This window comes from Ochotona curzoniae, unplaced genomic scaffold (genome assembly GCF_017591425.1).
Source record: "Ochotona curzoniae isolate NIBS_2020 unplaced genomic scaffold, NIBS_Ocur_1.0 contig_3332, whole genome shotgun sequence".
NCBI lineage: Eukaryota > Metazoa > Chordata > Mammalia > Lagomorpha > Ochotonidae > Ochotona > Ochotona curzoniae.
Window position 1 is genome coordinate 4,419,943 of NW_024465816.1, and position 23,103 is coordinate 4,443,045.

The following is a 23,103-nucleotide window of genomic DNA, read 5'->3' on the forward strand; positions in this document are numbered from 1 at the left end:
TTCTCCACCTTGGGGTTTCAAAGGTGCCATCAAGTGACTCTCCAGGTGTTGATGCAGTTTGGCAGCTAAGAGCAGCCTCTTTCCTTCCCTCTTCCCAAATAGAGGGGAAAAGAGGGGCTCCATAAAAACTCATCTGCCAACATTGAGAAGAGTCAGGGCTGCCTCTGGACCCAGAGCAGCTAGCTCCTTGAGCCCCCATCCTCGCCCCCTACACAGTCCTGCTCCATCCACTATGCTTCTCCCGCTGGACACTTGCCCGGCCCACCCAGAATTGCAGCCTGAAAACGGGACTAATTTTTTGCAAATATCCCGTTGGCTTCTGTCAAAACCCGATATTCGGACCCAGAAACGCTTAGTAGCTGCAGCGAGCCAGCCAAGAGGCCGGGGACCCAGCGGTTGGGCAGCTGCACCGAGAATTCAGCCGTGTCTCCCGGGCCGAGGCTGGGGAAGTGCGGAGAAACCGCTGAACAAGAGTGACGTGCGGGCGGACCCATCGCCGCCGGGGCGCCCGCCGCAGTGTCCAATCGCCGGAGAGCCTCCGAGCTCTGTGACAGTTCCCCGGCCCCAGCCGGCCCCGCCTCCTCCTGGGGCCTCTGTCCCGGGCAGCTGACCGAGGCAGAGTCCGCTGCGATCGCAGGCCGGGCGGCGGACCCAGCCGCAGACAGAAGCCACCGGTGACGCGCGGGCTGCCGAACGCACCGGGAGAACCGAGGGCTGCGCTGCGACCGCGCTGGTGCCACCCTGGATGCGGAAGTGCGCCTGCCTCGGTTTGTTTTACATCTGAGCTCGAGCCAGTCTCACGGAGAATTCCCTTCCGTCCTCCCGGCCTTTGGCCCAACGCCGCCGGCTGCTTAGTCCCTGTGGGCTCCGCGTGGCGCCGGGCGTACATCCTCTAGCCCCTGACCCGGCTGCACCCCGGCGCGCGCCCTGGGGCGCCCTTAGCCCCGGCACTGCGTGCGGGTGCGCTCTGCAGGCCGCTACCCGCGCGGGGCTTCCGAGCAGACAGCGACCGGTGACACTGCTCACCTCTCCTGGCAGGAGAAAGGACTTATTCCGTGGGGGTGAGTGTTTTTAAAACATCAGGAAAAGGCCCCTTCCGATTGCGAACAGCTTGTATACGTTCTCCCCCCCTTTGTGGGTTAACACGCAGCAAAATAATCACAGTTACGCAACTGTTGTGTCCCCAAAGAAACTTCATTGTTTACTTCTTACGGCCAAAAAAAAAAAAAAAAAAAAAAAATGCTGGCAGCTCAGAGGGAGCTGGAGGCGGGGAGGGAAGGGGGAAGCGAAGCTGAGCTAGGACGGATACAGCTCCCTGCCAGGCCCTCCGCAGGGCGCACCCTTGGCTTTCCGGAGTACCCTCGCTTCCCGCAAAAGTTAGCGTCCTGGGGAGTGCGCCCTGAGATTCGGCGCTCCCACGCGCCGCTTCCCGACGCGGCTCCGACTTTCCGGGCTTGGAACGTCTAGCCTGCTGGGTGAGGTTGCGGCTGGCAGCCCCTCTCCTCTTTCTTATTACAGAAGTTACCTGTCTCGCCTACCAAAATGAAGATTTTATTTGTTGAGCCTGCCATTTTCCTGAATGCTTTTGCCATGAGTCTAACCTCTCCGTTGACCACCCAGTATGTGTATAGAAGAATATGGGAAGAAACGGGCAACTACTCTTTTACATCCAATAGCAATGTTTCTGAGTGTGAAAAAAACAAAAGCAGCCCGCTGTTTGAATTCCAGGAGGTAAGATACTAACAGATTCCTCAGGTGTCCTAGGGAGAGGCAGGGGGCACTGGGGTTCTAAATGGAAGAGGACTTCACCCTTACCACGTCTTGGCTTCTCAAGAGTCTCCCTGCTACTGATGGACCTACAAACATTCAGTTTCACCTGTTTGTTTCGTGACCCCTTTCACCTGGTTCTCTTCCTTCTTCTCCTTAAAAAAAAAAAAAAAAAAAGCAGAAGTCTTGTCTCCACTGGTTCAGTTCCCAGATAGCCCCCCATCAGCCAGGACTAGGCCAGGCCAAAGGCAGGAGCCAGGAGCCAGGTGATTCATCCAGGTTTCCCAACATGGGTGCAGGGACCCAAACACTGGGGCCCTTTATCCGCTGCTTCCCCAGGCACACTCGCAGGGAGCTGGATCACAAATGGAGCAAGCAGGATGACTGGCACCCCTATGGGATGCTGGCATTTAGGCAGTAGCTTTATTTGCTTTGTCACTACACCAGCCCTCATCTGCTTCTCTTCCAACTTCCTCCTTCTTCTATGACACTAGTTCTACAAACACCGCCTTGCCTTTCTCAGCATTTTTTGTTTTTTTCCTGTCTGAGAAGCAGAGAGATCCTCTGGTTCACTCCTGCAGTGTTTGCAGAATTTGGGGCTGGGAGTCAAGAACTCGATTTAGCATTCCAGGTGGGTAGCAGGACTACTGGGTAGGCTTGAGCAGGAAGCTAGAGAAGCCCAGACTCAAACCTACCCACGCTAACGCAGGTTCCAGCTGGCATCTCACCTGCCAGGCCAACCACCCCTCCTGACTGCTCTTTTCCGTTGTTCTCACAGCAGTTCACTGCAGTCTTGCTTCCTCCGTGGCTGTCTCCTTTCTTTATGCAAAAAGGAAAAGTCTGCTTATTGGACCAAGGCGGGCTGGGCTGGCTGGGCTGGCTGGGCTACTGGGTGCACGGAGAGAGGGTGAGGCTTAGTGCTTCTGCTGCTCTCCAGCCCCTTCCCTCAGCCTTTCAAGGTCTCCCAGCAGGTGGCACATTACTGAGGACTGTGGGTCCTTGGCTGTCAGGGCTTGGGCATGGAGCAGCATTGTGTCACCTACCCTTGGGTGCTGGTGTCAGTTCCACTTTGTGGGTGTAGATCAGAGACAATACTTCTTCGACTCTGGAGACATTGAAAACGTTGACCAGATACTGTGGAACCCTTCTTCCTCCCCACAAGCTCCTGTCCAGCCGGTGACTACGCTACTTAAGAGAGGAGTTAACTTCCCCATTCTGCTGCTCCCTTCAGTGGTTTTTGATAGAACTCTACTGAGGTCTAAATGCAAAGTAGAAAGCACACAGATTTGGAAATGTTCTTTCCTGCACATGCCTCAAAAGCAGGCCCCAGTTACCAGTGTGGAACTCTTTCCCTTGGGGTGGGGGGTACATTTTGGAAGACCCCAAAGCAGTAGTGCCTTCCAGGCCCAAGATGGGAAGTGCTAGCAGAAACTGAGTCACATTTCCACCAGCTGGGAGCTTGCTGTCTCAGGGGCTCACAGGGCCCCAACAGGGAGATGCTCATACTTCCCGAGGTGCTCTCCAGTTGTCAGCTGGAACCCACCCCAGTGAGGCCCCTTAGTGGCTCAGTTCCTGCTTTCAGTGGGAGAGGTACTTTCAGGAATGGTCTCTGGGCAGGCATGCCCACATCTGGGTCCTGGGCCATGGGTGGTAAGGTCACACCCAAGGGCTTTCATCTTCCTCTTTGGACTGTGGGCTATCATCTGTCATTCCCAGGAGTGAGCAGCTGCAATGGGTACGATTCTTTGTGCTTTTGATAACCTGCTTTCCTTCGCCACACCCCTGAGAGTCACTCTTTTGGTTCCCTGGAGAGAAAGAAGAGGACATAAAGGTGCAGAAAGAGCTGCTGGCCTTGCCTTCTAGAAGTGAGGGGGGACAGCCTGTGGCCTGGCCCATCTGCTGAGAGTTCCACACTGCTTAACGCAGTGGCCTCTTTGCAAAGATCTTGCCTATATTTTCCAACTGGATCTTTTTATACTAATTGCTGTTTCATTGGATTCATATTTAAGGGACTCTACTACCCTGGGTACTTACCCTGACAGCTGGTGCTTGTCATGGTGCAGGTGGCTTTTCTGGGAGTGGGGCACCAGAGATCACCTCAGCCTGGGACAGGGACAGGGTGTACTGGCCACTTGCCCTTTACAGAGAGCATTCTACCTTCCCTTCGGCACTTCCTTCCGGTCCCTCTGAGAACATCCTGTTCCCTGAGCTTCCACCTGTAACACCCAATGCTATTGGAGGGATTCTGGCCAAAGGAAGCGTGAGGGGTTGTGGACTCGTCTTGAAACCCTAAAAATAAGAGATGCTGTAGCACATGGCACCAGACAGAAAATGAAGAAATGTTGTTTTATTCAGCTCCAATTCAGTTTCTTACAACTCCACTCAAAACACCAATGGTGGGGCTGGTGTTGTGGCACAGCACATGACGCTGCTGCGTGCAATTCCTGAATTCCATATTGGAGGGCCACATCCAATCCAGCACCCCGCTAATGCTTATGGGAAAGCAATGGGAGATGGCCCAAGAATTTGGGCTTCTGCCTTCTGCCTTCTGCCTTGGAGGCCTGGATGTAGTTGTAGGTATGAGGCTTCTGGCTTCAGCCTGGCCTAGACCTAGCTGTTGTGGCCATCCGGAAAGTGAACCACTAGATGGAAAACCTCTTTGTCTCTGTCTCCATCCCTCTCTTTCTGTCACTCTGCCTTTCAAAGATATAAATAGATTTTTTTTCAGAAAATCAATTATATGTAAGAAAGCAGTGCACATGATACTGATGTTTAAGAGATTTTACTTGTAGGTTGTATCTAACCACCCTACGTAACAAATATATGGATTCATGTGTATATATGTGCAGGAAGGTTATTTTGAGTTTCAGGGTATAGATAGAAGAATGAGTGAGTTATCATTTATATTTGATATTTGGAGAAGTTTTTATGGATGAAAGCATTGTCTTTTCAGTTGGTTTTGTGTTGGTGTATTTTATTTATATACTCAAAACATAGCTATTCATCAATAACCTAACCTGTTGTTCAAATCTTCAGGTTTTCTGAGCTCTGTGATTGAGAAGAACACCTGTATACTTTTCTTGGTCAATTAAACTATCTCTAAAGGACCCCTTAATAGAATGGTAAAGCTGTGGAAAGGGATTTTCGGTAAGGAGCAAAGAAGCAATAGATTTTAGGCATGTTTGTGAAGGAAGGAATTTGTAAACTTCTTACCATTCCTTCTTCCCCTTGTTAAATGATTAGTTTTGAACTGCAAGGGTAGCTCATGGAAAAGTGGAATCAAAAAGTGAAATTATTTTGGCGCAAAAAATTTTGAAAAGCATATATCTGATGGATCCTCAACTCAATGAACTCATGGAAAATATAAAATAATTTTTGGAAAAAAGGATTTATTTATTTTCACTTGAAAGGCAGATCAGATTTACAGGGAGAAGAAAAGACACAGAGAAACATCTTCCATCTGCTGGTTCACTCCCCAAATAGCCACAATGGCAAGAGCTGAGTCAATCTCAAACAAGGAGCCAGGACTTTCTTCCAGATCTCTTGCATGGGTTCAGGGTCCCAAGGTGTTTGGCCAGCCTCTACTGCTTTCCCGGGCCATTTACAAAGAGCTGGAAGGACAATAGAGCAACTGCAACCCACACCTATAGGGGATCCCAGTGCATGCAAGGTAACGGTGTAGCCATTGAGCCATTGCACCATGCCCTAATTTCATTTTTCTATGAACTTTTTTAGTACCTTTATGATAAATCGCCAACTGGTGCCTATCATCTTCTAATATTTTTTTCATATAGACTCTGTTATTGGGGAAACTAAACAGAGCATGAAATTGTTCCCACTCAGGAAGATATTTGTAAATATTTCAATAATGAAATCAATCCCTTTGAACCAGCTATTCCTTACTTAAGAAGAATGACATGAAACATTTCTACGCTTGATCTTAGCCAAAAGGCCGAGAAGCAATGACATGAAATATTTCTATTCAACTAGAATTACTACACACATCTTAGCCTATGAGATTGTGGTGACTTTAAAATTGACCTTGCTTTCCCTCGTTGATCCCTGACTTGGTACATTGTTGTCTGTCCCATCTTTAACAGGAAATAGCATTCTGTTGACTCTGATTTCTCCATTTGCCATGATATAATTTATCACTGTAAATCCTTGCAGTCTAAATGATAGAGATAGGCACACAGGCATGACTACTTTCTTAGATCTTGATTTTGATTTTCAATGGAAATGGGCTTTGTCTTTGTCTCTGTTCAAATCTGTGTCTTCAAACCTAAGTCCCACATGAGAAGGCAGTCTGTGTACAAGACTGGATTAAGAATGATGACAGACATAAAGAGGAAGATGGAGCTTGGTAAGCAGGGCAGAAATGGGAAGAACCCAAAAGGAGAACATTTGTTGAGATGTTGACTCAAAGGTAACTTTTCTGTAGTCATCCTTTGCATACTTACTTGGTGGTTACTGTATGTGTTAGAGATTCAAAGATGTGCTCGGGGAGTCTTATCTAGTCAAAACGAGAGAATTAAAATTGAACACTGAGTATGAGTTAAGCATATAAACGTCTGACTCTCACCTCAGCCTATGAAGCAGAGGTGGCCAGCCAGAGGAAAAAGCTATTGAGATACATAATTTGGTCAGGATCACGCACAGATATCAAGCGCAGAGACCTGATCTATTTGACCGTTCATTCTCTCAGTGTCTGCTGAGTATCCATGCCTCAGCACTCTGCTCAGGGCTGGGGATCCTGTAGCAGGGAAGTCCAATCCCTGCCCTTCCATGTGCTTGGTTACAAGTGGTGGAAGTGGCAACATTCTCTATCTGTGTGGCTCATCTTTTGCTTAGGAGGTGTTCTAAATATCCACGAATAAACTTTTGTTCCATTGAACCTAGTATGTCCCATCTTAAAGACAGCACGCATTATCTAGAACAAATTTGGAAAATACAGGGAAGTGAAAACAGAAATTGTTTAGTAGAGGCCTTTGGCCTAGCAGTGAAGACACCCATATCCCACACCACAGCTCCCGACTCCAGCTTCCTGCCTCTGGAGACCCTGAGAGGCAGTAGTGATGGCTTAAGTCATTGAGTCTCTGTTACCCATGTTGGAGACCTGGATTGAGTGCCTGACTGTCGACTTCAACCAAGCATAGCTCTGGTCGTTGTTGGCCTGTGGGGAAGGAACCAGTGGAAACATAATTCCTCTCTTTTTTTCTCTGCCCTCTGCTACACCTGCCTCTGTCTCTCAAATGATTTTTAAAATTATTTCCATTAAATAGCAGGTGTTAAAATTCTCACATTTTCCACTCAGTGTCTATGCGATTGTCATTGTTCTAGTCCTCGGGAGGTATTGATCTCACTTCTTGCTTCACAGCATGCTGCCATTGTTAGTCAAGGCAAGGTTTCTCTTTGGGGTTCATTTTATTTTTAATTTTCCTTTCTGTAATAAAAAAAGAATATGTTTCTCACCAATTTGATTGTGCAGACACAGGTAAAAAGAGGTAGTTGAATTCTTCCACACTTGATCTTGGCCAGAAGGCTGAGAAGCGATGGAGTTCTTTCTGCTCTCCATTAGTACAGAAAGGAAGGCAGACAGAAAGGAAGGCGTCTCACGGAAAAGGCCACTCAACATGACCACTGAAGACGGCTGCAAAACGGTGGTCATGATGTCTTGTGCAAACTCTTTGTAAGACAGAAAAATCGGGCCTGGCGCGGTGGTGCAGTGATTAAGGTCCTCGCCTTGCACGCCTGGGATCCCATATGGGCGCCGGTTCTATCCCAGCAGTCCCGCTTCCCTTCCAGCTCCCTGCCTGTGGCCCGGGAAAGCAGTCGAGGATGGCCCAAAGCCTTGGGACCCTGCACCTGCGTGGGAGACCCAGAAGAGGCTCCTGGTTTCAGATCGGCATAGTATTGGCCATTGTGCTCACTTGGGGAGTGAATCATCGGATGGAAGATCTTCCTCTCTGTCTCTCCTCTCTGTATATCCGCCTTTCCAATAAAAAAAAAAAAAAAAGAAGACAGAAAAATCATAGTGTGGCCCAAGTCAGAAACTTTGGGGTCTATAGGTCCTTAGCATCAGACATGCAACATTACACTTTTTGTTGTTGTTGTTGTTGTTGTTCATGGACTAAAGCATTCACCAGCATCCCTGCACATCATGATTAAGTTTGAATGATTATGCTATCTTTGGAGCCGAGATAGAATTAAGCCATGCCATCCCAACCTTTTTTTTGTTTTTGTTTTTAAGATTTATTTTATTTTTATTGGAAAGGCGCATATACAGAGAAGAGACACAGAGAGGAAGATCTTCCGTCCAATGATTCACTCCCCAGGTGAGCACAACCGGCCTGATGCTATGCCGATCTGAAGCCAGGAGCCTCTTCCGGGTCTCCCACACGGGTGCAGGTTCCCAAGGCCTTGGGCTGTCCTCATCTGCTTTCCCGGGCCACAGGCAGGGAGCTGGGCCATCCCAACCTGTACACCAAAGATTTCCCCATATTTGGCGAGGTCAAGAGAAGTGTGGTCGTCTACACCATGATATTTTGATGCACAGTGTGTAAATTTCTGTACATATATAGTGTCTTCTTTTTTTTTTTTTTCTGCAGGAAGTTCAGAAGAAAGTGTCTCTTTTTAGCCTGCAGATGGAAATAAGTGGGTTAGTTCCTGGCCTTGTGTCCACGTTCATCCTGCTGAGTAACAGTGACCTCCGTGGACGAAAGCTCCCAATGGCTTTGTCTTCTGTTGGCGCTCTGGCCACCAGCATCTGGCTCTGCCTGCTGTCCTACTTTGCCCTTCCCATCCAGCTTTTGATCGCCTCTGCCTTCCTCAGTGCACTCTGTGGCAATTACACCACCTTCTGGGGAGCCTGCCTGGCTTACGTAGTTGATCAGTGTAAGGATCACAAGCAAAAAATCATCCGGATAGCCATCCTTGACTTCATTTTTGGGCTGGTGAATGGACTTACGGGACTTTCATCTGGCTATTTCATTAGAGAATTAGGATTTATGTGGTCCTTCGTAGTTGTTGCTGCGACTCTTGCTGTTAATTTGATCTACATTTTATTTTTCCTCCACTATCCAGTGAAAGAAACTTCACCAGAGACTGTCACCATGTCATGGTGTGAAGGCTTTAAAAACCTGTTTTACCGAACTTGTGAGCTTTTTAAGAATATTTCTGGTAAGCGTCGGACTACGCTGTGTTTGCTAATTTTTACAATGATCACTTATTTTTTCATGGTCGCTGGCATTTCCCCGATTTTTATCCTTTATGAGTTGAATTCACCTCTCTGCTGGAATGAGGTTTTTATTGGTTATGGATCGGCTCTAGGCAGTGTCTCTTTTTTAAGCAGCTTCGTAGGAATCTGGCTTTTCTCTTACTGCATGGAAGATACTTACATCACCTTGATTGGCATTCTCACCACCATGGTGGGAATGGCTCTGACTGCTTTCGCCAAAACAACACTGCTCATGTTCCTGGGTAAGTTACCAGGTGGTCTTAGAAGTATGTGCTTCATGTTAGAGAGGGAATTCAGTCTGTTGGGGAAAAAAACCTTTGACACAAAGCTTCTAGTTTTTTCCCATTCAAGTTTAATTAAAGTTGTTTTACAAACATTGCTTTGCCAGAAATCAATGAGCTAAAAACCAAAAAAATTTTAATTAATTTACTAAAGGGCCAGCATTGTGTCTTATCAGGTGAAGCCACTGTGGGTAACACTGGTATTCCATATGAACGCCAATTCGAGGCCCACTACTCTGTTGTCTCCCATCCAGTTCCCTGTTCCCTGGGCCTGGGCAAGCAGAGGATGATGGCCCTAGAACTTGGCCCTTTGCCATCCTTATGTGACTGTGATGGAGTCTCTGGTTTCTGGCTTCAGCTTGGCCCAGCTCCAGCCATGAGACCATGTAGGAAGTAAACCAGTGGATGGAAGAACTCTCTTCTTTTTGTTGTCATTCTGCCTTAAAAATAAATAAAATAAATCTTGTTTTAAAAATTAATGAACAGCCACAATTTTCCAAATTCTTGTATATGCCAAAAAGATGGTTTTGAAGAACATTTTTTTTCTCCAAAATGAACATTTCTTAGAATGTTGCCAAGATCATTTTCTATTAGAAATATTTAGATCAGTGACATAAATTATATTCAAAAGATTCATAAAAAAAAAACTCTTCCTCCTTGAATTTATTCAAGAGGAAAATTATCTCAGACAAGAGTATGCAAACTGATCTTTCAATGCGTCACTGTGTGAAGTGATTTTTGACTCTGGACATTGGACTGGTTCCTAATTACTGCCCCCTCCTGCTTGTGTAAGGGCAGAGTGAGATCATGCATTGGGAAGGGCATCAGAACTGTAGAGGTGGAGCTCCAGAAAGATGCTGTCAGGCCTTTCTAGGTGCAGGTGTTGATCTTGCTACCTTGCAGGGAGCCAGTGGACCAATGGGCCTTTTCTCCATCTACAGCGCTAGGTGCCTTACCTCATTACTCATCTTTCAATGGAAAGAATGAGTGCAATGGCTTTTCCAAAGTTTGCTGAAAGGTCATGGATTTCAACATTTTTTTCCTTAAATAAACTTATATTTTAGTTTCTTAAAATTTTTCATCTCATTTGAGAAGAAAAGAGAAAGATCTTCCATCTGCTATGTCACTCCCCAAATGTCCTCAGCATCCAGTGCTAGGACAGGGTCAAACAGGGATCTGAAACTTAAACCAGGTCTCCCCTATGGTGACAGGGACCTAAATATTTGAGCTATTACCTGCTGCCTCTGCAGTGTGCATTGGCAGATAGCTGGATCAGAACTGGAGGCGCTGGAGCTCAAACCAGTCTCTCTTATATGAATATAGGCAATCTGTGTGGCCAATTAACTGCTATGTTAAACACCTGCCCACAAACTTTTGGAAGTGCTTATATTAGATAACTGTGGAGCTATCAGCACAGTAAATTGAGTAAATTGAGTAAATTTCAGTAAATTCAGTAAACTCCGGTTTTATATTCTCTCTCCCTAACAGCTGCCAAGGCCTAAGCTAACATGTGAAAATATTTTGAAACCTGTAAGCAGACTGAAAATGTAAGATGTGCTTTTTTTATGATGTAACTGAAAATACTACTGAGTTTTAAGGGTCAACATTTAAGACCAAAGCCAAGTTGTGTTCATGAAACTATTCAGCCAAAAGGTGAACAAACAAGATAATAAAGAACAAGTTTGTCAGTGAATGACTTAGTTTTGTAAAGGAATGCCACCATTGAAAATGCCAAGTCTGAGTAACCAAAAACCAAAGCCAAACAAATAGCAACTATTTAGTAATTACAATTTGTTAAATAAGAAGCAGCTACACAATCAGTCTCAGTTGGCAGATTAATGTAAAATGGATCTAAAACTTAGGTGAATACTCTTTCTTGATTCCGATATAAGGATGCTTTTGTTTAAAAATCTATTTTTATTTGAAAGATAGAGTACAGAGAAAAGGAAAAACAGAGAGAGATCTTCCATCTACTGGTTCACTCCCCAAATGGCTGATGAGTCAAACTGAAACCAGGAGCCAGAAACTTCCTCAGGTCTCCCATGTGGGTGCAGGGACACTAGGACTTAAACCATCCTCTACTGCCTTCCCAGCCCATTAGCAGGTAGCTGGATGGGAAATGGAGCAGCCAGCACTTGAAATGACACTCATATGGGATGCTGGCCCCAACGGGAAGGTCTTTAGCCTGCCATGCCACATCACCTTCAACTGATTTATCCAGCGTCTGCTTTAACTCATTGAATAGAATCCTATAATTAATTAGTTCCACCTTTCGTACAGTGCATTAAGGAAGCTGGCAAAAAAAAAAAAAAAAAAAAGAAGCACTGAGACAAATCAAAATTGCTTTGTACTTAAAATTGGATGTGGGTTTGGTGACTGCAGTGACTCCTGCCATTTCTCTCCTAGTCAGGATACCATTTATGTTCACCATGATGCCGCTGTCTGTGCTACGGGCCATGCTGTCAAAAGTGGTTCATTCCGCGGAACAAGGTGAGTTAAAATTGTGTGTGAGGTGGTAATGACTGCAGTGTGTAATGACCTACCTAATCTGTGCCCAATCAGTGTGAAGTCCTTCAGAATCCCCACAGCTCATTTCCTGCACGGATCTCCCGAAGACATCAGTGGAAGCATGCTACCCCTCCACAAGGGAGCCCCTGCTTAGGGCCTTGTGCTGGAAGGGGACTGCTCTGGCTTAAGTCTGATTGTGCCCCATCCAATAAAGAGGACAGCTGAGTGGCTATGCCCACTGGGAGCCCACTACTGCACCCCCAGCCCAGGACTCCACACTGGTCGCTGGATCCCTATGACTCCTAGCCCAGACTGCTGTGCACCAGTGAGGCAGGGAGGGGGCCCCTAGACAATGCCCTTCCTCAGCCCTTTCTCCTAAGAGGAACCCCCCGGGGATCATCTCTAGTCCCAAAGAAGAGCCAAGCGGTGACTCTTTAGAGCAGGGTCTGGCCAGATCTAGTCATTGCAGAGCAGGGTGGAGGATGGGGACAGGGGAGAGTCCAGGCCCCCATGTTTGTGTATGTCTCTCTCTGAGAAGGACGTACAAGAATAGAGGTGGCCTGCAGCCCAGGACTGAGGCCCAAGCACCAGCTCTGTCGTGTTTATGGTATTTCAGCATGAAATCCTTACTATAAAAAAGTACAAGGCAGCCAAGTTTGCATCCAGTCTTCAAAGTTACATTTCTCACAATGGAGAGAACATATTTAAATTAGCAGTTTGTTAGCCTGGTTCACAGCTTCTAAATCCAGGCATTTTTTTTTTAAAGATTTATCCATTTATTGGAAAGTCAGATATACAGAGAGGAGGAGAGACAGAGAGGAAGATCTTCTGTCCGATGATTCACTCCCCAAGTGAGCGCAACGGCCGATGCTATGCTGATTCGAAGCCAGGATCCAGGAACTTCTTCTGGGTATCCCACACGGGTGCAGAGTCCCAAGGCATTGATTGGGCCATCCTCGACTGCTTTCCCAGGCCACAAGCAGGGAGCTGGATGGGAAGTGGAGCTGCCGGGACCAGAACCGGCGTCCATATGGGATCCCGGCGCTTTCAAGGCGAGGACTTTAGCCACTAGGCCACGCCGCCGGACCCCAGGCATTTCTTGGTAACCCCTGAGGATTGGTTTCAGAAACAGTGCAAACACCGGAATGCATGCATGCTTGATCCCCTCTAGAACTTGGGAGTAGTTTGCACACGTTCCTTTGTGCTTTGAATCAACTCCAGATTATGGATCATATCTAACAAACGTGTTGTGTACAGTTCTACGATGGGGTTGGTAGAATGATGGCAAGCATAAAAGCCTGTGCATGTTCAGAACGGAGGCAACCATTGTAAGCCTAACCGCTTTTCTGATATATGCTGAGTTGAATCCATAGATGCAAAAGGCCGACCGCGCCTGGAATAGAGCATGTTGAACTCTGGTTCTTCCTCATACTCGGGGAGTCACACAGCTTACAGCTGCATCCAAGTTCAAATCTTTGCAAGAAACATGATCTCACTCAACCAGGCCCCCTTGTGGTCACTGTGGTGACAGAGGCAGTGAGGAGACAGCCAGGGAGCATGCCTCAACTGGGGCAGAAGCAGAGCAGAAACACCATCACCTTTTGCTCCCCTTTCATCCTTGGATCAAGGGCAATGGGAAGTTGTGCCAGCAAGGACGTCCAAATTATAAAATCTGTGGGTTCAGCCTCCCATCTACAGAGGCAGAGCACAGATGATTAAATAGTGTGAAACTAGGCGAGCATGAAAGTCCTAGCTCCCACTTCGTCACTCGTCAGGTGTTATGCCTGCGGCGGTTCTTCCGTGTTGCATCTAATAATGATCACTAGATTCTAGCACTTTGTTCTATTTTCTGTCTCAGCCTAATGCCAACTGGTCTTATTTGAGCGTTTCTCAAAAATCCTTAATTATACTATTGTGTTTATGCCAGATTACTCAACACCAGGGATTGATTTGTTTAAAATGGGGAGAGAGAGAGAGCTAGAAAGAAAGAAAGAGGGTGTTTTTTTGTTTTGTTTTGTTTCCATCCACTGGTTTACTCCCCAAATAGCAACAACAGCTAGGACTGATACAGGCCAAACCCAGGAGTCAGGAGCACCCTCTGGGTCTCCCAAAAGGGAGGCAGGGCTCAAGTACACGGGTTATCTTGCATGGCTTTCTCAGGCACATTGGCGTGGAGCTGCATCAGAAGCTGAGCGAAGGCTCAAACCAGTGCTGCACTGGGAGACACAGATGGCACACAGCAGCTTAGCCTGTGCCTTACAACACTGGCTGTGTAAATATTTCTAAAACATCAGGCTGGTCATCCAGTAGTGAGTATCAAACATGGTAATTTTTTAAAATGGTATACATTTTGGCATTTCTTGCTCTGAATTGTGTGGCTTTGTGAACAGTGGCACCCTTATACTGCAAGGATTCAATTACTTTGTTTTTAGCTGCAAACCAAGAAATCCTTTGATGGCTGTTGGCATTTCTATGGCTGATGTGTCTCTGTGATTTATTATCCTCAGAAGCTGGCCATTCATTATGAAAATATGATGTATTTTACAAACGATCAGAGGACATAGGGAAATAATGTGGAAGTTTTCAGGGGCCTATTATTGATCTTACAGGAGAAAGTGGAATTTGCATAGTTATTCTGAGGTCATCGCTTCCTTTTACAGCTGTGAAACTTGTAGGAAGTACTTTCCCTTAACATAACCTGTGTGCTGCTTATGATTATAAACTGGACTACAGTAAAACATTTTTTTTAGGTTCTATTGGACTTTTTAAAAGTTTGGAAAATACACTGTAGTTGCACTTATTATGACTGCTTCTCTTTGGAAACTTCAACAAGCTGAGCTGCTCTGAGTGGCAAGCTCCAACTGCTTCATCCTGGTTGGACTGTGTCACACACAGCACGCTGGCTGACCTATTTCCCACCCAGGGTGTATTAGCAGAATATCATAGGGCAAAGAGTATGTTGTCTGCCCCCAAAGCCACTGCTGGCTCAGCAGGGGTATAGAAATGAAAGAAGACAATTGCTCACAAGGACAAACAGAATTTCCTTCTCATTAAAGTGACCTCATACAGCGTCACAAATCACAAATGTTGTAGGTATGTAAGGTACTTGCTGATGGATGGGTGGACTTCCAAATGAGGCTTTTATTCATTCACTGGACAAATATTTCTTAAACATCTCCCATGTGCTGGCACAGCTGGGCCTGGGGACATGGCATCAAGCCAGACAGATGTGAACTCCGCATGAGCGGAGCCTTCATTTTCATTGAAAGAAGACACACTGTTGGACAAACATAAATTTATATCTAATAACTGTGTGTCCTATCATTTAATGATGAATCTAATGCAATGTGAGATAATTCACAACAGAATTTAAAGATTTAAATAGGTAACAACCAACATAAAGGTTAACAGACCATGTTGGTGGGTGGTGATTTGAATACAGAATTAGGGGGCTCAGCGCCATAGCCTAATGGCTAAAGTCCTCGCCATGCATGCGCCAGGATCCCATATGTGCATTGATTCTAATCCTGGTGGCCCCACTTCCCATCCATCTCCCTGCTTGTGGCCTGGGGAAGCAGTCAAGGATGGCCCAAAGCCTTGGGATCCTGCACCTGCGTGGGAGACCCGGAAGAGGCTCCTGGCTTTGGATCCATGCAGCTCTGACTGTTGAGGTCACTTAGGAAGTGAAGCATCAGACAGAAGATCTTCTTCTCTGTCTCTCCTCCTCCTCTCTGTATATCTGACTTTCCAATTAAAAAAAATCTTAAAACAAATACAGATTATACTATGCATACAATGTATAATCTGCTTGTGAAAGGTAATCGTTGGCTTTTTCTTCCTGCCAATCCAAGCATCACGGTTATTTCTGTGATGTGTTTATCCATAAGAAGAACGCATTGCTCTTTATCATGGATTTGGGAATAAGCAAAATAGCTTGACAATGAAATCTGTGAAAGCAGAAACTACATAAAAAAAAACTGACAAATTGTACCAGTGTCACTGAAAATGGCCACAAAAGTTTATCTGAAGCACTAGATTTTCCAGAGGAAGGAAAGTACTTTGAAATGGCCAGTCTTGGACGCCAGGCAAAGCTTTAAAAACTGGCAGACCTTCCAGTTCTGAGTGTGAGCTTGGACAGAACATGCAGCTGTGCGGTCCTCAAACAATGCTGCACACCTGACCTCCTCCCAACCTGGTGTACGGCAGGTGTGGCTGCAGCGGGTCCCTGCCACTCCCGGAGCAGAGGCAGCTTCAAGCAGGTGAAATGGAAGAACAGCTGTGCCTGAGCACAGCATGGTCAACTTGATGAGTCAAACATGCAGGAACCTTGGGGTGCTTGGAGTTTTGGCTCCTTTGGAGAGAGCAGTGGAAAACACAACTTGTCAGGAACCAACCTGTTCACATGGTGTGGCAGCTTAGCCTGGGGACGGGAGAATGGAGAATGGTATTGCCAGAGACAGGCAGGGGCAGGTGTGGCATTGTCTGGTGCTGTGGCGGGGAGGAGAGACCCGAGTCAGCTGCTACTGCCCTGTGGACACTGGAATTCAACTTTCGTTTTCAACATCTCACACCTCAAGTCCAAGGAGAACTGTTTGTCGGGGGTTCTTAGTTGGCAAAGGGTTTCTGACCCTCAGGGATTTTTGAGACAGTAACTTGGATCCACTGAGTGTTGTCTCCAGGTCTAATATTTTCAGTGAATCCCAAGTTTGTCCATATCTTTTTGTTGGTGGCTTTGTGATCCAACCCTTTCTTTTCCTTCCAACACACCCCTACCCCAAACAGGCACCCTGTTTGCTTGCCTCGCCTTCTTAGAAACACTGGCTGGAGTTACTGCAGGATCTACATTTAATGGAATCTACTCGGCCACAGTGGCTTGGTTCCCCGGCTTCCCTTTTCTGCTCTCTGCTGTTCTGCTGTTAATTCCACTGGTCAGCCTGAGGTACGTGGGCATTGTTAGTCATGTTGATTCCCTAACTCCAGGAGAAACCCCACGAAGGTCTGTTGAAGTTCTGCCCCATACTGTGCTTTCCTCTAGAATCTTTAGCCCCAGGACACCTGTCAGCAATGGTGGAGATCAAGGAAGAGAAAGATGGTAGCATAGCTGACCAGAAGTAGGAAATAAAGAGAGTCAAACACCCTGAGAAGTTACCCCTTTCTCTATCAATATCATCAAATGATCCTCTAAGAATGGAGCTGCACAAGGACACTTCGAAAAGCCCATAGAAAGTGAAATTTAACATGAGCTTATCTGGGGGCAACAAGCTTTGGTACCCATGAATTCATGGACATATTCAAACAATTCATACAAAATGCACATCAAAAAAAAAGGGAAAAAATAATACAGGGCTTCATCGTGATTTTGCACCTACACAAACTTATTTTATTCAATTTTCCTCAAAATTTTAAAATTTGAAATGTTGACAGAGAAAGAAGAGATCTACCATCCAATGTTTTACTCCCCAAATGGTCACAATAACCTGGACTGGGACAGGGTGAAGCCCTGAGACAGGAACTCCACCGAGGACTCCCACACAGTTAGCAGGGGCCCAACCAGTTGGGCAATTATCTGCTGCTTTCCAGGGTGTAATAGTAGAGAACCGGATCAGAAGAGAAGTACTTCAATATAGGATGTCTGTTTGCAAGCAGCAGCTTAACGTGTGTGGGCACCACACCCAGACTGACAAGAGTACAGTAGTATTAGTAGTTGCTCTGACTGATAAAGCATGGTTTTTACTGGGCCATTCACCTATTTAGAAACCTCAAAAATGTATGCTATGCCAGTGAGCACCTGATGAAATTGCTGGTAGTCATTTACTCAGCTCTGTCATAAAACAATTCATGAGCTTATAATAAAAGATGCGGGGGGGGGGGCTGGCAAATTGGGGCATTGGGTTAAACTACCACTGGCAATACCAGCATCCCAAATCAGAGTACCAGTCTGAGTCCAAGCTGCTCCACTTCCCATCCTGCTAATGCACCTGCGAAGGCAGCAGAAGATGGCCCAAGTGGAATTCCAGGCTCCTGGCTTCTGCTTGGCTCTGGCCTGGATACTATGGCCCTTTGAGGAGTGAGCTTGCAGATGGAAGATCTCTACCTGTCTTTCAAATATTTAAAATAAATTTAAGAAAAAGAAAAATTCATAACTGATCAGTGAATTCCTCTTACAAACCTATGCTAAGGAAATTATTGAAAATGTCACCAAAAACTGATTTTGAAAGTTCAGTACAGCAAAATTTTTTAAAGAGTAAAATGTCCAACAGTAGGAAAATATTTACTTACAGGAGCATATAGCCCCCTATCATGAAAAATGACTTACCTGTAGGAATTTCATGCACGGGGAAACAGGATGATGAGTAATTTTAATTTTGTTATTTTGATATTTCTCACATATGTATAACTGTCCCATTATCAGCATATGGACAAAAGGCTAGTTATTCTTTTAATGATGCTTTTAAAAATAAAGTAAACATGGGTGGGCTTTTAAGAATATTTTAATCTTATCCTGCTCAATCACTTGAAAATCAAACTTGCAAGCACTTTTCATTCATTCCAAGTACCCTTGAGTCTCAGCTTCAGTTTCAACTACTTAGCAGGGTCTTTAGCAATAGCTTTAGTCCCACGTGTCTTCTGTAGTCTGTACAGATGGCCAGTGCTCCAGATAGGGACCAGTAGGTTTGCAGTTATTCTCGGAGTGGTCTGCATAATGAGTCAGTTGTGTCCTGCTAAAGCAGCCAGGATGCCCCCTCCACCCACAATTAGTCTTGATTTGTCAGGTGCCATGTGACCAGGCAAAGACAGAGTACAGCTTACTAATTTACCAATGGCCTCACTCTCCAATTCACAATGTCACGTCTGCTTTTGCAGTGCTGTCAAGTGCATCAACTGGAACGAGGGAAACTACAGAATCCTCTTACAGGAGGAATCGCACGAAGACACATCGGGCTGAAGGCTGGGATTAAACACCGCACGGGACCACCCACATGAGGCACTGTGACTTCAGAAGCATTTGACTCATCGTGCAGCAGGTGCCTCCTGTATAAGCAGTGTTGCGTATTCTTCCTTCTCAGCTGAACAGTCCAAGGAATAGTTCTTGGCTTCCACTTCCTGCAGCACCGGGCACTTGAAGCACTTCATGCTGATCAGGCAATATGTTTCTAACACAGGGAAGTACAGATCGCAGCAGACTTCTCACTGTTGGATTTCTGAAACTCAAAGAGTACTCAGAAGGATGGAGAAAGACAGATGGGACCCAAAGTCATCCTCTGGCCTACTGCAGGCTCTCTGCAACCCAGGGTACCTCTTCACCTTTACCTCTTCATCTGCAAAAATGGGTTTCTGATCTCTCTCAGGGATTCTGGACAATGAGTAACTTGCTGAGAGGGAAACAATTATGCATATTTTAAATATTGACATGATTTTTGCCCATCATGTAGCTAATGCTTCAAGTAGTGGAGCTATTGATAGTCAAAGCTTTTCGTAGGTGCAAGATCCTAAGAAAGCATTCTGCCCCTTGAGGACAGGGACAATGACTGTTCATTCTGTCCTCCGTAAAGAACACTGTTTTTTGTTTCATTTTTTTCATTTTTCCCAGTATGTTTCATCAGCAAGTCGCATGATGATACTTTTACATGCAACACAGAGATGATTAGGAAAACAAGTGAGAAGTAAACTATTATTGTAGAGACAACAGTGGGCCCTTGTGTTGGGGGGATATCCTGCAGCAGCGAATTCTAGCCTTCCTCCCCCAGCTCTTGCTCATCCTTCCCATGGCAGAGATGGCGGTTTCTACAGCACACATTTTGCACTGGCCAACACCCACAGGAAAACAAGCCAACCAGCGTGCTGGTCCCGAGTTCTGATCGGTCTCCTTCCTGCGCTGTCCCCTAGAGCCCTGTGCTCATCCTCGTATCACTGAGGTCCTGGAAAACACTACAACATGTTGTCCCGTACCTCTGCTGTCTTTTTTCACTTGGGCTTCATTCCATGTTACATCGTAGCTTTCAAGTGTCCGCCAAATCTTTCCCTCTTTCTTGTAGCCAGCAGTCTCCACACATTCCCCTGGCTCTACAGTGCTTGCCGGGCTCCGAGAGCTCCTATAGACACAGGACTTCCAGCCCAGAATTTCCCATTGTCTTGACACTGTTTTCCCTACCAGACAATCATCTCCTAGGCACAGGGACAATGTTTTATTTGCTCATTATGACCTCAATAAATGTTTTTTGAACTAAATTGACTACAAAATTTTAGTTTTTACTTCTAAGAGTCACTTAAAGATATATGTGTGCATACATACATCTATACATTCATGCTTATGAGATTAATCACTGATGTCATGCGATACTCAGCCAACCCTACGAAATGCAAAATATACTATGTATGTAGGGTTTTTTTTTTAAAGATTTATTTATTCTCATTGCAAAGTCATACAGAGAGGAGATATAAGTGCAACGGTCGGTGCTATCCGAAGCCAGGAGCCAGGAGCTCTTCTGGGTCTCCCATGCGGGTGCAGGGTCCCAAGGCCCTGGATCATCCTTGACTGCTTTCCCAGGCCACAAGCAGGGAGCTGGATGGGAAAGTAGAGCTGCCAGGACCAGAACCAGTGCCCATATGAGATCCTGGTGCACGCCCAAGGCAAGGACTTCAGCTGCTAGGCCATCGCGCCAGGCCCTATCTATGTAGTTTTAAAATTGATTTCTTATATCACCCGAGGTTCTTCAGTAGCTTCCATTTTCTTTTCCTTTTTAAAAATATTTATTTACTTGAAAGACAGAGCTACAGAAACAAAAGGCAAGGCAGAAAAAGAGAGATCACGCATCTGCTGGTTCACTCCCCAAGTGGCCGCAATAACTAGGATTGGGCCAGGCTGAAGCCAGGAGCCAGTTCCATCTGGGTTTCCCACGTGGGTGACAGGGGCCCAAGTGCTTAGGTCTTCTCTTTTCCCAGGCTCATTCACAGTAAGGTGGATCAGAAGTGGAGCAACCTAGGACTTCAACTGACACTCATACGGGTTCACAGACAGTGGATTAGCCAGGTGTGCCACAATGCTGCTCCTATTTCTTTTTCTTTTCCCTCCCTCCCTCCCTCCCTTCCTTCCTTCTTTCCTTCAACCTATCTGTCCTTCCTTCCTTTCTCCTTCCCTCCCTTCCTCTCCCTTTTTCTTTTTCTCCTCTTTCTTCTTTCCTTTCTATTTCACTCCCTCCCTTCCTTCCTTCTATTTCACCAAAAATGCCCCAAATAAGGCTGGGCCATGCCAAATTCAGGAGTCTGAAACTCAATCTGACTTTCCCACATAAGTGGAGGGGACCCAGTTACTTGGACCATTACCTGTTGCCTCCCAAGCTGTGCGCTAGCAAGGAGATAGAATTGGGAGTGGGCTGGCACTTGAAGCCAGGTACCCCAGGAACATGGTGTCTCAGACAGCACCAAAGCCCGCCCTTCTGTGACATTGTTCAAGTGCCGCTGTTTCTGTAGGGTCCTTGACCATACATGTTGCAGGCATGCATCAGGAGCCTCAGAACACATGATCCCTGTGGGCAACGGAAGGCTACTGAGTGAATACTTTTCTAATTGCTCACTCAGCAGTCAAAAGTCCTGAATAGGGTGCTAGCTCTGGCATGGTAGCAAACTAATCCTCCACCTCCAAGCACCAGCATTCCATATGGTTGCCACTTCATGTCCTGGCTGCTCCACTTCTGATCTAGCTCCCTGATAATGGCCTGGAAAAGCAGTGGAGGATGGCCTGAGGCCTTGGGACCCTGTGCCCAACATAGAAAACCTGGAAGAAGCTCTTGGCTCCCAACTTTGAACTAGATCAGCCTGGCTCTGCCCATTGTGGTCATTTGGGGTACATACCAGTAGATGGAAGATCTCTCTCTGTCTCTCTGCATCTCTCCCTCACTCTCTCTAGAACTCTTTCAAGTAAATAAATAAATCTTAAGATACACACACACACACAAAGTGCCTTAGGTTTCAAAATCACCTGAGGAAATAAAAAAATAAAACCCCTGGCTTGATGACAGGAGATTCTGGAACCGATTTTAAAAACCTCCCAGGTGATTGACAGATCCAGACCTGGAAACCACTGGCCTAAGTGAGTGCTTCTCCACTTCCCTGTACAAATAGCTCATGGAGGGATGGGCAGGACAACTGACCTAAATACCAAGCTCTAATCTGGGCCCTTCTCACCCTTGGCTGCCAAGTCCGGTTATCTGGGAGGCATTTCCAACTCTGAGAGCTTGGTCTCCACCCAAGTCAGTTAGAACTTCCGGGAATGAGATCCAGGCAGTATTTCTCCACGTTCCCGAATTTCTTATAGCTAGAAATTAGTAAAATTCAGATTCTTTCTACATGTGAGATTTCTCTGGATTTGGTGTCCTCTGCTAAACTAACCCCTTTCAGGAAACACCCCCCACTCTGGGTGTGCCCAGTGGGGTCTGTTCTCAGCACCCTCCAGCTCCTAACCAATGGCCCAGGTTTTCATAGCAGATCTGGTGGGGTGGTGACCTCAGCAGCTGAGCTCATGCCAGAGACTCAGACATGCCTCTGCTGAAGCCTGATTCTTTAGGCGTGCTTCGGGATCTCAAGGTCTTAGTCATCTGTTTTCCACCTCCCAGTTCAGTTAAGCAGCAGCTACTCTGGCATCCTGGCCTTTTCGTATTCTCCTAAGACCCATCATATTCCAGAACCTTGCTGTGTCAGGGGCCGGTGATTTCATGTGATCAGATGACGTAAGCCTTGTACAACAGGCTAGTCAGATTTCCTACCTGGATTGATTGCCTAGCCTATCTCAATCTAAACCCAGTTCCCGTATCACTCTGGGGAACTGCTCTTTACAACACCATCTGATGCCAGTGAAGAGACTGATTGCAAGCAATAATGCGTACTTTGATCTCACAATACAAGAGCTTCCCCAGAGGGATCCTACAGGCTCCCGGCTTCAGCAAAAAGCTCAGGCAAGAATCAGGAGGCCAGGCAGTTCCGGAGAAAGCACGGGAGCCACCAGCGATGACACAGGATGATGCATGCTGATACTGCTGCAAGGCACTTGCATCCTCCTCCAGCCTGTGCTTGGGGTCCCAGGCCCCAGGTTACAGGTGTATCTCAATTTTTAGTGCAAGTTCTTGGCCACATGCCCCACACGACACACACCTCAAGAATCAAAGCATAGGCTTAAGGTACGCATGTGAGAGCAGAATTTATTTAAAAGTGAGAGTGGGGTCAGATGCGATAGACTACTGGCAATAGTCCTCGCCTTGCAGGTTCCAGGATCCCATGTGGCTGCCGGTTCATGTCTGCTGATCTGCACCCATG

General features: G+C 46.3%; 1 protein-coding gene and 1 long non-coding RNA gene across 4 annotated transcripts in view; one reads left to right on the forward strand and one right to left on the reverse strand.

The window, feature by feature from the left end:
- LOC121156244 overlaps positions 1 to 1,061 on the reverse strand; it is a 19,378-nt gene extending 18,317 nt beyond the window's left edge. Inside the window, exon 1 of the long non-coding RNA XR_005883835.1 lies at positions 1,027 to 1,061. This is a non-coding gene — a long non-coding RNA (uncharacterized LOC121156244). The remainder of the gene's footprint in view (positions 1 to 1,026) is intronic.
- On the forward strand, positions 599 to 20,022 carry SLC46A3 (solute carrier family 46 member 3). 3 transcript variants are annotated; one of them, XM_040979844.1, is made up of 6 exons: positions 599 to 1,061; positions 1,519 to 1,731; positions 8,376 to 9,246; positions 11,692 to 11,775; positions 16,576 to 16,732; positions 18,658 to 20,022. In XM_040979844.1, the coding sequence occupies exons 2-6, from the start codon at positions 1,543 to 1,545 to the stop codon at positions 18,737 to 18,739; spliced, it is 1,383 nt and encodes a 460-aa protein (XP_040835778.1). In that variant the 5' UTR covers positions 599 to 1,061; positions 1,519 to 1,542; the 3' UTR covers positions 18,740 to 20,022. The 3 variants fall into 3 exon arrangements, with proteins under 3 accessions (XP_040835778.1, XP_040835780.1, XP_040835779.1); XM_040979846.1 differs by lacking the exon at positions 1,519 to 1,731 and having other exon boundaries at positions 600 to 1,061; XM_040979845.1 differs by lacking the exons at positions 599 to 1,061; positions 1,519 to 1,731 and adding an exon at positions 2,159 to 2,398.
- The last annotated feature ends 3,081 nt before the right edge of the window (positions 20,023 to 23,103 follow it).

Bases quoted from the DNA above. Each gene is read 5' to 3' on its own strand.
- SLC46A3 (XM_040979844.1), top strand. From the start codon at position 1,543: ATGAAGATTTTATTTGTTGAGCCTGCCATTTTCCTGAATGCTTTTGCC. The intron at 9,247-11,691 runs GTAAGTTACCAG...TTTCTCTCCTAG, and splicing joins AACACTGCTCATGTTCCTGG to TCAGGATACCATTTATGTTC. The intron at 11,776-16,575 runs GTGAGTTAAAAT...TACCCCAAACAG, and splicing joins GGTTCATTCCGCGGAACAAG to GCACCCTGTTTGCTTGCCTC.